The 14,096-nt window shown below is 44.4% G+C and overlaps 1 protein-coding gene across 1 annotated transcript in view; it reads left to right on the top strand.

Moving 5' to 3' along the window:
* GFRA1 (GDNF family receptor alpha 1) overlaps positions 1–14,096 on the top strand; it is a 207,645-nt gene that overhangs the window by 177,512 nt on the left and 16,037 nt on the right. The window contains exon 8 of the mRNA XM_058544077.1: positions 3,067–3,248. Within this exon, the coding sequence (XP_058400060.1) occupies positions 3,067–3,248 (182 nt within the window). The remainder of the gene's footprint in view (positions 1–3,066; positions 3,249–14,096) is intronic.

The following is a 14,096-nucleotide window of genomic DNA, read 5'->3' as shown; positions in this document are numbered from 1 at the left end:
TGCCAGGTCTCCTTTCTTTCCACCGAGATGTGCTCACTTGAGGTGATGATCCAGCTGGAATGCTTGAGTAGCTTACTGACATTTGGTGGCAGCCACCATTAATTTATTGGGTGCCTTCTGTGTGTGCAAACAAACTCTATAGGGAGTGTAATATATACATTATCTTGTTTACTGTAATCTGCACAAGACTCCTAGGACATATAGGTTTTATTATCTCCATTTCACAATTGAGTGAATGGCTGATATTCACATGGGCCACTCATGCCAGAGATAGGATCCAAAGCCTGAGTTCCTTCTTCTGCAGCCCCCGTTCCGGAGGGCTTTTGAGTTGTGCCTGATACTGAAGGGCCCACTGGACAAGAACATATGCCTGAACATAAGGGACCAGGTGTGACTTCCTGGTGGGAGGTGTGGACCACATTTCTAGAAATCAAGGTTCAGCCACCCCTCTGAGAGCCGTTTTCTCAAGTGACAATTTCTCCATGATGCTCTGCTCAATAGTGACTGATTTCTGAAGAATTAGCTAACAATTTACCATGTGCACATGGGAAAGTTTTAAGTGTTACTTCTAAAACCTCGTCATTGTTTCCTTTGTTGAAAAGACAAATCTGAGTGATTTTCTCACTAGGTACTTCAGTAATGTGGCTGTAACCAAACGCTCTGATCATCTTAAATCTAAGAGGAGCTTTTGGACACTTAAGTGAAATTCAAACCCTCAAAACAAGTCTCAAATACAGAGACATTTACTAAGACATTGGGCATACCATGGAACCACACGTTGAGCCTCTCGTTCAGTCTTGACTTTAAAAAAAATTATAGTTATATATATTCTTTTTCACATCCTGCATGTTCTTCTGGCAGAATACAAGTTTTAATGAAGATAAAGCAATGACAATAGAGATCAGCATGAGAAAAGATTATACTCATCATGCTGGTTGGAAAACTGCTCCCTCACAGAGAAATTAAAGTTGTCCCTGCTTAATAATATTTTGGTGAAGGGAGAATAGTCTGGTATCTTATTGCTAATGACTTTTCAATAAAAATAAATGCATTTGGTCTTCAACAGGGACTAAAGCCAGCCAGAATTTTTCAGAGTCATTCCATTTATACTTTGATTAGAAGAGGCACAGCATACCAAAGACACCGGACTCTAAATTCAGACTCTTGCAGAAGGCCCTAGAGTAGAAGGAATTGGAATTTGTAGATTCCAACCTGAATGCAATAACCCAATTCTGCTCCCTTCAGATTAACCAAACCTCTCCCAAATTCCTCAATTGTGAACACAGCTTCAACCTATTGGTTACTTCTGGTTATTGGGGAGGAAACAGTTATTTTAACCCAAGTACATGACAGATGTGAAGGGAAGAGAGAAGAATGAGGTGGAAGTGGAGATATCAGTTACTGTCACTCAAGTCTTTGTTCAGATGCCACCTTCGCCTCCCTGGACCACTTCCTCTAAACTGCAGCTCCCCACTCCCACCCCATTGCCCTCTGTACCCCACCTCTGCTTCATTTTTCTCCAAGCATTTCTCACGACCTAATGTATTGTGTATTTTACTTATTTGCCTCCCCAACTAGAATGTGACCTCCATGAGGGCAAGGCCTTTTGTCTTTTGTTGCTGTCATTGCTCTTCACTGCTGTATCCCCAGCACAGAGCAGTACCTGGCACTTAGTGGATGTTCCATTGACATTTGAATGAATGAGTGAGCAGGTGAACAGACTCCCAAGAGGCAAAGCAGACTCACTGGAAAGCACAGGTAGTTTCAATCAGTGGCAAGGGTCTCCTGCATCTACGTGTCTTAACAAGAACAGGGAAGACTGGTATTTTTTGTTGTTGTTGTTGTTCTGGGTCATTCAAGGAAACTGGTTTGCCATGTACCCCTTTCTTTATATTCTACCTACACCCACCCATTAAGCCATGTAACATGGCTAGGAGCATAAAAAGCATTTATATTACTTCGAAGCTGTTTCTTGCAGCCTAAAAGATGTAAAGTTTTAAAAAACAAGCTTCCAATTTGCTGAACTTAAAGGATAACAACTTTAGAACAAAATGTCACTTCTAAGAGGAAGATTAGGCTTAAATTATTCTGTCTTGTACATCGAAAAATGCCAGCTAAGAGTTATATATTAACAATTTGCACATTCAGGTCCCAAATGGAGGAGTTTGATTTCTTATACAATGAATATGAAATAAAAAATTCCTAAATCCAGGCCAAATCCCTGAAGACCTGATTAAAAACTGTTTTTTATTCAGTTTGGGAAGGGGAACAACACGCAACCAATTTACTCTTGCCATAAAAACAAGCTAATCCCATGAAATTGTAATAAGCTTTTCAAGTTTTACATGTTAAACTTTTCATTTAAGCAGGGCTGCTCTTACCTAATTATGTAGATTTTGTTTGGAAGACTGGGAGCAGAAAGGGAAAAAATAATCTTACTTAAATTTTCCCTATATATTGATAAGGTTGGGGGTAGATTTTTCTTTTAAAGAAACTGGTTGCATTTGTACTTTGAACATAGTAGGTGCTCTGCGGTAGTGAATCACGTGTTTTTGCTGTTTCATTTTACTGGCTGTGAAACTAGTGTGAATGCCACTGAGTCGCCTCAGTCTCATAATTAGAGATGCTGTCCTTTAAAAAAAAAAAAGGTATTAGTTAGTTTGCTTTTAGTATAGCATTTTGATGGAGCACAAGGATTTTCTTGGAAGATGGGACAGTGACTGTAATCCCAAATAACAGGTCCAAGGCTGAGTTTCAAAGGGTTCAAATGATGAGTATTTTAGGGCAAGAATCTTGCTTAGCACCTGGCACATAAATAAGAGCACAGTAAATATTTGTTGCACTTGGAGCATAGCTAAGTGTCCAGCTCAGTGTTTAATGAATGAATCGATTTTTGAGCCAATGGCTGGCTCTCAGCAATTGTAGGGTAGATGGATGGATGGGTTTTGTTCAGAGAAGTCCAGTGCTGCGATCAGAATTTCTAGTGAGCCTCTCTGGCTTCATGTATCCTGTCTGTTACATTTGCTGCTTGACTTTGAAATTGGATTTCCTCCTGTTTTACTGCAGAAAATGCAATTCAAGCCTTTGGCAATGGCTCCGATGTGACTGTGTGGCAGCCAGCCCTGCCTGTTCAGACCACCACTGCCACCACCACCACAGCCTTCCGGGTCAAGAACAAGCCCCTGGGGCCAGCAGGGTCTGAGAATGAGATCCCCACTCATGTTTTACCACCTTGTGCAAATTTACAGGTAAGAGTGGGGGTCAAACTCCCTGTTGGAGCTCACTTCTGGGGGGAACACAGACTTCTTTTCTGAGATGCATTTAGAGATAGATGGCAAATACTGCTCGGGTTTGAATTTTCAAAGTGCATTTTAACCATGATAAAAGGAGATTGGGAAGTGTAATAGAGTGGAGAGAAAGAAGGACTCTGGTACTGACTCTGCCGTTTACTAGGGGCGTGGCTTTGGTTAAGGCACTTGTATCTGGCCTTGGTGTCTTCACCTATAAAGTGAAGTGGCTGGACAGGTGAATCCTTAAGCTTTCTGCTTGTGGGGCGGTAGAGTTGAGTTGGCTATTTATTTATTTACTATGCTTATTCTGTGTTCTCTACAAGCAGCATATTGAAAAGAAAGGAGCTCTGCCATTTAAACTTAACCTGGAGTATTTAACTCTAAAGATGAACCAGAGACAGTGTTACTAGTGAAGCATTAACACAAATGTAGAGTCTGGTATAGATTCCTTCTTCAGAAAGCAGAAGAAAGTACTCTTCCACAGTAAGAGGAGCTGTGAGGAGCTGCCCTGCAAACCCCTCAGGTGAATAGAGCCCAGTGAGAATGGCCAAGAAACTTTTCTGGGCTTAATCCAGATCTCCAAGGGCAGAACCACAATGACATTTAGTCAAGCAGAGTGTTTATTCTGCCTTTTTATTGATTTTTTTCATAGTAATGAGTATTCAGCTATTTGGCAAGATATTACATGTTAATATGTTCATGAAGTATTTTCACACACTTTACATCTCTGGATGTTATCCTCCTGATGGCTGTTGGGGGGATGCCGTTATTATAGTATTAGAAGCTTGTTCTTTCCTTTGAGGACACGGGGGCTCGGTGAAGTCACACTTTTGCTGGAGCCTGCAGAGCTGGTGAGTCACAGAACCAGCACTGGGAATCCAGGAGCCTCGTGTTCTTTTCATGGTTCTTCCTGTATTTTTGGGGTAATGGAGACCACATGGTGACTTCTGCCTCCTGCCGTGCTAGGGAAGGGGACGTGTGCCAGGCACTGTGATGTCACCTCACACTTGTCACTGGAGTACATCATCCCTTCGCTCCCCCACCCCTGCCCTCGCCAAGGATCAGCCTCACCAGAATGCTCACCAGAAACCTTTCGCCAACTACCTTCTTGACTCACAACCCACTTTGTTCCCTAGAAAGTATTGGGGCAGTTTTCCACTTCCGATGTGCTTGCTATCTTCTCGTCCCTAATGTCTTCCCTCTTCCTCTTGGATATCCTACGTGCCATTCATCTGAGCTTTGGTCTCCGTCCTCTGTCCTTCAGGGTCTCCAACCCCCAACACACACCCTCAGACACACTCACACACACAACACTAAGGAGAAGGCAGGTAGGGAAGCCACACTGCCTAGGGTCAACCAGATGTTCTTCATACTGCTAAAGCATTTTGTGAGTACTTCCGTCTCCAAAGCACTGTGCAGAAGATGCTGGAACTCAGAGGAGGCTTGGGGAATACTGTGGCATCTAACTGCTCCATCCTACAGCAGTTAGAACTGCATCCTGCGGTTCAGGGAGGGGAAGTGACTTGTACAAAGTCCCCCAGCTGGTTAGAGGGGGGTCTAGAGCCAGACTAAGCACCACAGAGACAGAGTCTCTTCTTTATCTCTGGCCAGTGCTCAGCATTCCACTTCCTCCTAGGTCAGCCTTCTGTTCTCGTTGGGTCCACTCAGATTCTAGTGTCAGAAAAGACAAGTGGCCAGATGAGGGATAGGACCCTGTTATCATAAGGTGATAACAGTGGGCCGGAGGTGGTCACTGACCCATAGAAGAGGCAAGATCTGGCTGCAGCAAAACCAGGTTCTTCTCTACACGTGTCTGCGTGCACAGACCATGACTGCAGAGGCAGTGTTCAGCCTGTTTATTAAGCTCATTCTGTGTTTTGGAAAGTTTGTGGAGATAGGCATTCAAAAAAGATTTTTCTCCTCAGGGAATTTACAAATAGTAGGCAAGATGCAGCTTGTCAACATCTTTGGAAGATCAGACTAAGGTAATAGATGATATCTCAGAAGAACAGTCATCCCTGGAAACTCCATGAAATTAGTTTCCCCCATGAGAGAGGAGTCTGTCAGCCGTAAGGAATTCTCCTTACGTGTTCTCCCCACGTCCCTACTCCCCGCCCCGCCCAGGTCACAGCACCTGACTTTGGCTTCCTGTGGTGCAGTGCATGGCTTGGCCACATGATATTTGGCCTCCAACACAGATCTGCCCAACCACCCCTCCCTGCAAGGAGGACTCTGTACCACTGCAGGGTTGCCCTGGCAGCGTCAGGGGACACATGAGCTCTCTTCCCCAGACGCGGTGCCTTTCCTTCACCTGTATTAGTGTTAGGAACTCTGCCTCAAATACAGCAAAGTAAAACTAAAGGATGATGTTTATCTCAGGGCTGCCATTTAACTTCTGGGCAGAGGGGGAAATAGAGGTGTGGGACTACCGAGGAACGAGGGGCAACCACACCTCTCTTCTCTATGACACACAGAATCCACATATCTTGGAGCTAAGCAGCATTTCACTTCCAGGGAGCCCTTCGGAGTTCCACAAAACCTCACCTTTCCTCCTAAGATGACTACCTGCTTGAGCCCATTTTTGCACACGTGAGGCAGGAGATGAGGGCGTGGACTCTGCAGCCAAGTGTGTGTTCAGACCCGGCTCTTGTCCTCACCAGCATCACGGCCTCTCCAAGCCTCAGCTTCCTCATCTAGAAAATGCGAGGATGGCCCAGCTGGTCGAGTTGAGAGGATTCAATGGGGTGATGCTTCAGTGCTTGAGACAGAGTAAACACTCCAGAATGGTGCTTTGAAAATGACACATGTGATGTCTGATCCCAAGTCATTTGGCCACTTGGTCCCTTGACAACAGATGGATGGTGGTGGTGTGCCTTGCTTGGGAACACTGGTGTGAGTTAGCACTAACAGGTGTATGGTATATTTTATTTTTCAAAACATTTCACATGCTTTGTGCCCTTTACTCCTCACAGCAGCCCATGAGTCAAGTATGGCAGACACCCTTCCCTTTTACACATGAGGCACCTGAGGCAGGGAAAGGCGAGTGACTTAACTAAGATCACACAGAAACTTTCTGGTGCGGCTGGGATTTCTGGCTCCGATACAAGTCTGCTTTTGTCTTGTTCCATGACCTAGGACAACTTGGGCTCTTTCTTTGGATTAGGAATGGACAGAGAGGAGGAAGTAAAAAAAATAGAAAAGGAGATCATGCAGTATTTGTCTTTCTGTGTCTGGCTTATTTCACTTAGCATAATGTCCCCTAGGTTCGTGATCTCACTTACATATGGCATCTAAAAAGATCAAACTCTTAGAAGCAAAGAGTAGAATGGTGGTTCCAGAAGCTAGGGGGTGAGGGAAATGGGGAGATATTGGTCAAAGGGTACAAAGTTTCAGGTATGCAGGATGAATAAGATCTGGCGATCTCATGTATAGCATGGTGATCATAGTTAACGATACTGTATTGTCTACTTGAAATTTGCTAAGAGAGTAGATCTTATTTGTTCTCACACCCTAAAAAATGGTAACTATGTGAGATGATGGATAATAGGTTAATTAGCTTGACTGTGGTAGACCTTTCATAATGCATGCGTATATCAAAACATCACGTCGTACGCCTTAAACATATTCCGTTTTTATTTGTCAATTGTACCTCAATAAAGCTGGGGGTAGAAAAGAATAGAAAAGGAGGAAAGGAGAAGCTGGTTTTGAGAAGCCGTATGCCCCAGTTCTTCCTGAAGGCAGTAATTCGAATGATGGGAAAACACAAAGCTCATACTTCAGGCTGGGCTTCTTCATGCCATAGTTCCAGGAAACAGGGTATAGTGGAAGGACTGAAAGTTTGCCCACAAAACTCTTTGCAGCTTGATGATCTCTTTAGGATGACCTATATTAAGAATGGTTGAAAGAATCATTGGAGGCCAGAGGATCGGGGGAATGAGTGAGTGGTGAGAGATGGGCCTTAGCCCGGGAGAACATGGTCCCCGGTGCTGATTTAGGACTCTTGCTTCGTTGTAGGGCTCCCAAGAGACTCATTCTCCCCATCTGTCCTTCCTTTGCCTGCCTGGCTGTCTCCAGATAAATTACCGTTTGCCAGGGGGTCCTAGAAATATCTTAGAATGGCGTTTGTCCCAGCCGCGTGTGTCATTACTCAGAATAGAACTGACTTAAAGCAGCTTGGGATCCATTGGTTACAGATTTGGAGAAAGTCAACTATCTTTGGCAGCTCTAAAGTTCACTTCCCTTGAGAAGCACCCTCTTGTAATATTTTAAAATATAGAATAATATGAGAAAACTCTCAGGGACTTGAGTTTCTGTCTTAACATTTGAGATAGATTTCCCACTTGGAAGGGAAGAAATGAATAAACATTTTCAGAAGTCAGCTTCAAAGTGTAATTATCAACAAACCAAACACAATTCTGTTGGGGGAAATGGGTGGCCTTGGGTGTGGGGCATATAGGGCTCATCTACAGTTCCTATGAAAGGCTCAGCATTAAAAAAGGAAAGTTGATTGATTAGTCTAAAATGTCATAGAAATGTCCAAGTGCTAACTCCCTGAGGTGATAAAATACCAGGTTTTCGGTAACCCGCCAAGCTCCCATGTCAGGATTAATTGGCAGTCATATCAGTAACAAGTGTGACACAGGCTGTGCTATTGTTGGCATATCCCTTTGACTTGTACAAAATGGTCACATGACAAACAGAGAAACATTAAAAATTCTACCAATTATTTCATCTTCTGTGCACTTGAGTGGTCTGGTAGCTGGAAAAATCTCAGGATATTTAAATTAAGTGGATTGTACTTGTCGCTTATTTAAATATGCTTGGAAGGTGTAAGTGTTGGAAAAAATCTCTATTTTGCATCATTGTACACTGCTTAACTCTGGTAGCATGAAGTGAAGACCTCTTAAGTGGGGTTTGTAAGACCCTGATTTCCATGGTCAAATAGAGTTATCAAGACTGAGAAATACAGCCTTGGGACTAGGGCTGAGGATCCCTGAGAAAGTTTCGCCGCCTCTGCCCCTTTCCCCCAAAGAGATGTGATGGATGATTGAGAGGAGAAAGTCTGACAGATCAGGGCACACGCTCAGAGCCAAGGCATGATGAACATAGGATAGTTATGGGCAGTTGGTGGGAGCCCTAGTGAACAGTGCAAGCCGTATTCAAAGTCAGCTTTTTTGTGAGCGAAATAAAACATATCTGTGGGTGAGGCATGGAGGGCCAGCTGTTGTAGATCTCAAGTTCCTCTCCTCATCTTAATGGGACTTATGAGGCAGCATTCTAGAAAGGAACTCACAAAGCAGCTTTCTTAGTCTTAAAAGATGTGAGCAGGGTCCAAATGGATAGCCTTTGAAAGAATGCTTACTGCTAAAATAAGCAGTGTAGAGGCCACCTGTCCCCTTCCCGCCTCAACAATTTCATCCTTTACTTTGGTGGTCAGATCATGCTAACCCTAATGGTCCCACAGTGGGGACACTGCTGGCCCTCTGTGGGCTGTGGCGGTGGGCATCTTTCCTGGAGCAGAGAACCTGCAACATCCACTGGATTTCAGTCTAGGTCCACACCTCCCTGGCCTGCTGGGAAAGCCTCAATCCAGTCCCTTCTCTTTGAAGAGTATGGTTTGAAGCTTGTAGGGTGTGGCACAATGTTTGCAGATTGGTAGGAGGGGCAAAGGGCAGGCGGCATTTGCCCGTCTTGAACACAATCCGTTTAACTTCTGCATCTTAGAGTACTGTTCGAATATTGAATTTGAATATTGAATATTAGAATACTGTGTTAGCATATCGAAAGTAATCTGTATCTGAAACAAGACCTTTCATCCCGGAAGAACAGTACACCCTCCACTGCCCCAGTACCTCATGAGACCTAAATGAAGTCCATTTGTATCGGATAGGGCCAGACCAGACTGGAAGTTATTTTGAGACTCTTCCCAGGGCCAAACCCCAAAAGTCTGGATGTGGCAGGAGGGCAATTATCCAACCTGCTAAATACTCAGGACTCCTCTGGCTGTGACCAAGTGAAAATTTTAAGTGTTGAGTTTTAAAAGGAAAGTTGCCAATGGGTGTGCTGTAAATCATTTGTGCCAGTAGACTGACCCCATTATGTCAGCTAATCCTGGAAATACATGAGGTAAATTTAAATCTTCTAGCATGAAGCACTTAATCAATATTCTAAATGTTTTCCTTGCAATTTATGCTAGCAGAGCAATGGGGTGCTTTGGCGTCCCGTTAATCTTCCACTAGAGAAGAGGCGCTTGAGAGCAAGGCCAGGGTGGTGGGATTTTGCACAGGATGACTGGTGGGAGGGCAAGAAGCTGGAAGGGGAGAGGGAGGTACTTATTTCCACACCAGGCCTGAGGATGCTTATCCCCTATACTCACTCCACCCTTCCAGCGGGCAGAGCTACCCTGCGGGCACCTCCTCAACACTTTCTTTTCAACCGTGGTTGACAGCCTATGAGTCTGTTTGCTGGAAAGAACGTGAGCTTTGGAGTTGTTTGGACCTGAGTGAGAAGCCCAGCTCACTTCCTGTTGCTCTGGGACCTGGGGCATGTTTCTTAGTTTCTCTGAATGTCTGCTGTAAAATATCACCCACTTGTTGGGTTTGTTATGAGGATTAAAGAACTAGTGCCATTGTGCAAAGGGCCCAGCAAGACTGGCCAACCCTCTGCACTTGGTAAGTAGCTGCCACTCCTACCATGATTGATGAGATGTGTTAGAGCTTTAACTCTGGACACCGGGGCTTTAAAGGACTGGCTGGTCCCAGGGGCTGGGGCCGAAGAGGGGAAAAAATGGAGCTCTTCAAATTTTACTCTCTTAATTTGTAAAAAGGGGTTTGAACCGAGGGATATCATGCCAGTTCTAAGACGTAGTCATTGTAGAAAGTCCCAAGGAAGGAGGGGAAGGGAGGAGATGTTCTTTGGACACCAGGCCAACAAGGAAGGGAAACAAAAAATGCAATAAAAAAAGGAGCCAGTCTTGAGGGGTTAGAACTGGTCCAAACTCCATCTCTCCATGCCCCGAAGGAGTGTCCTGGGAGCCTCATCCTAACCATCAGCTTCTTGGTGCCGTGACTTGGAGCTGTGACAATAGTCAGATCTTAGTCCAGCCTGGGCACCAGAGGGGGCCTGTCTGCCAGAGGCCGTTGCCACATCTCTAACCAGTGCTGACATTGGGAAGAGGTGACACAACTGTAAACAGGAAATACTCTTAGTTGCAGAAAAGGTGGTGTTTGAGAACCAGGCCCACCTCTTAGCCTCAAAGATGAGGATTTCGCAGCCTCTTCCATATCTGCATTCCACTGGTACTATGATTGGCTTAATATTTATCTTTAAACTTAATTACTAGATATACTTATTTATATACACACTACCGTTTTTAGACTCATCCAAAGCTGTTAATAACATATGTGAAACATGTGAGTCAATGTGCTAGCTCTCTATATGTTAAAATCAATATATAAACATTAAAACTAAGACAATAAAAAATGTTTGTATGCCACCTAAATAATGTCATATACACCAGTAGTCCCCAAACCTCACTTTGGGAAACATTATAAACTATCTAATCATATGACAGATCGCAAAACTATTTGCTCTGATAACTTGCATCACCTCTGCTTTTTATAGTTTGGTATTAATAAAGCAAATGTGCATATAGCACATCCCATGAGTCGAGTACTGTCCTAAGCACATTATATATATATATTAAATCATTTAATCCTCATAGTAACCTCATGAGGTCAGTACTATTATTATTTCCATTTTTCAGACAATAGACCTGAGACACAGAGAGGCTTCATCAAGAGAGGAGAAATAGAGAGTAGCTTTTTTCCCCCTCTATGTGTTTTAAAGGCTACACTGTTTTACCTAAATCAGAGCACGTTACCTTTTTGTTTTTGGTTAACATTATTCATTCAATATGGATTAAATCAGTCCCTAAATTCTTGTTGAACATCTGGCAGATTGAGGTGCCAGAATGGTTCATGAACTAGCATAAAGAAAGGTAATGATGCTTATTCTGACACCAACTGGTGCCCTGCAATACAACTCAATTCTGACGCTAACCCACCTGGAATTGGCACAGATTCCACCTGCACTTCTCACCAACTAGCTACAAATTCAGGGGTTCGCATGACCCGCTCAGGTTCAGTTTGCTAGAACAACTCAGAACTCAAGCAAGTGCTATACTTATATTAGAGTTTTATTATAAAGGGTACAGATAAGGACTAGGCAAATGGAGAGGTACTTAGGCTGAGGTCTGGAGGGTCTCCAGTGGAGAACTTCTGTGCCCTCTCCCTGTGGAACCAAAGTACATCATCCTCCCGGCACATTGATGTGTTCACCAACCATGAAGCTCCACCGAGCTCAGTAACCAGAGTTTTAATTGAAGTTTCATTATCCAGGCATGATTGAGCCATTGGACCTGTAATTCAACACAGTATTCCACCTCTCCTTGCTCCCTGGAGGTCAAGAGGTTGGGCTCAAAGCCCCAACCCCTTGACCCACGGTTGGTCTTTCTGGTGACCAGCCCCCATCCTGACTCATCTCATTACATAAATTCAGGTATGATCCAAAGGGCTCATGAATAACAAAACACTCCTATTACTCAAGAACTTCCAAGGATTTAGAGATTATCTCCCAGGAACCAGGAACAAAAGCTAGTCAAATTCTAATTTTAATTCTAGGGACAAACTGTGAAACTTCTCATAAGGAAGCTGGAGTTGAAATTTTGAGCATGGGCTCACTTCACCACTTACCAGCCATGAAACCTTGGGCAAATTACTTATCCTCTCTGCCTCGACTTCCTCATCTATGAAATGAGGATGACAGTAGTAGAGCCTCCTGGGGTGTTACAAGGATTAAATGTGACCCTGCATGGAAAGTATGGTGGGAGCAGTGCCCAACTCAGAGATGGTACTATGTAAGATTTATTATTTGTAAGTTTCATGGCACTTGGATATCACTGGCCCTGGGTCCTGTTTTCCAGTGGCTTTTCTAGTCTTGGTAGCCTGTGGGGCTTTGCCCCTATAGAGTAGACTTGTTATGGATAAGAAAAGGTGAGGCCTTGTCAGAGTGGTGGTTTTGAAATGTAATTTGGAGTCCTATGCTTCTCCATGGGAAGTCACTTGCTTCCCTGGCATTTTTTGCAGAAGGCGGGCTGTTCACCTCTATGCTAATGTTGGAAACTTCAAAAAGGATTGTTTAGTCACCTCTTGACTATGAATCGAACAGTTCCTCCAGGTCAGGCTTACTCAACCTTGGCCCTATTTGTGATGGGGACTGTCCTGTGCATTGTAGGATGTTTAACAGCACCCCTCGCCTCTACCCATTAAATGCCAGTAGCACTTTTCCCCAATTGTGGTAATCAAAAATGTCCCCAGACGGAGCTACATGTCCCCTGGGAGGAAGAATCGCCCCTGGTTGAGGATCACTGCCCAGGAAATGAGGGCTGCTTCAAAGACCCCCTTTCCTTCCCACTAGCAAGGGAAATGGAGGCCTGGAGGCCTTGGAGAGTCTTTTCAGGTTTTCTCCTCCTTACGTGGTAAGCAGCTTAAGGAGATGGAAAAGCAGACTGGTGCATTGGACAGTGAAAAGGGGCTGCAGTTACCACCAGATGCCCATTTGGGAACATTTAAATTATTTTTCCCAAGGCCACACTCCCCCCAGAGTGGGACCTGTGGATAATATCACAGGTGGTGTTAACTGAGGCTCTTGCCCTGGTTCTCATTGTCCAGAGACCTGAAGGAGTCCATGGCCTTTGGACTCACACCCTCACCTTCTTCTGAGTGATGCTTTTACCTGTCCAGCACCCTGGACAGTACCCTACAGGTGACATTTCAAAGAAGACTTTTGCCCCACCACCAGAGGTGATGGAAGTGTTTATACCAAAACAGTCAAGTTTCTCACACGTGGACTTTGAGGATGGAGGAGTTTTAGGAGGAATGGGGATTGAGTGGGATTGTATGGCTAGTGTCAGACATGTCAACTCTGAGCCCTCAGCACATGCGCTGAATCTAAATGACTATGGCAACACGGATGCCATTTCCTGAGCCTTTCGTTTAAGAAAACAGTCTTGCTGCTGCGTGTTATTTGTGGTCTTTGGTCTTTTTGAGGTTTCCATCATTTCTGTGTATTACACTTCTGTGTATTTTTGTATATTCTGTGATGTATTCCATCATTTCTGTGTATTATTCTGAGTGTTTTCTAGCACCCACTGTGGTTTTGGTCTCATTAAAAAAAAAAAAAAAAATCTTGGCTACACCCAGCATTTCCTTTGCCTAATGGTCTCCTGCTCATTGCAAGCTTATTTACCCACTCTGGGAGAAATGAGCTGTGGGGGGTCTTCCCTTAGTAGAAGTGCTGAGCTGCAGAGTACCCCCCGAGGCTGCTTCTGCGCTCCCCTGGAAGCCTCAGCGCTCACACTGGACCTGGCTGCCAAGTGGTCCCAGGGCCCTGTGTGATGGGCCTGGCTACTCCAGCGTGGAGAGGCTGCCACTGGCCTCCTGGGGCTTAATCTTCCTGTCTCCAGGTGCCAGCAGATGAGCTCAGAGGGAAGCTGCATCCCAGAATCCACCCACGTTAACCCTGGGAGGAAAGAGGCTGTTGTAAAAACCTTTTGAAATAACTGCTTATAGAGCGTTTTCAAAGTCCTTCATCCAGGAGAGTGCTTGAATTCAGAGCTCGAAATTGGGTATTACCCTGTTAAGTTTGCCACCCAATCCAGAATGCCTAAATGCATTTTCAGTTGTGTATTCAAACCCTACCGGAACTGGAAGCTTGCGGGGTATAGCTGGTACCAAAAAATAGTAA

This window comes from Diceros bicornis, chromosome 6 (genome assembly GCF_020826845.1).
Source record: "Diceros bicornis minor isolate mBicDic1 chromosome 6, mDicBic1.mat.cur, whole genome shotgun sequence".
In the NCBI taxonomy this organism is placed as follows: domain Eukaryota; kingdom Metazoa; phylum Chordata; class Mammalia; order Perissodactyla; family Rhinocerotidae; genus Diceros; species Diceros bicornis.
Note: the sequence above shows the minus strand (reverse complement) of the source record. Positions and strands in the feature narration are given on the sequence as shown.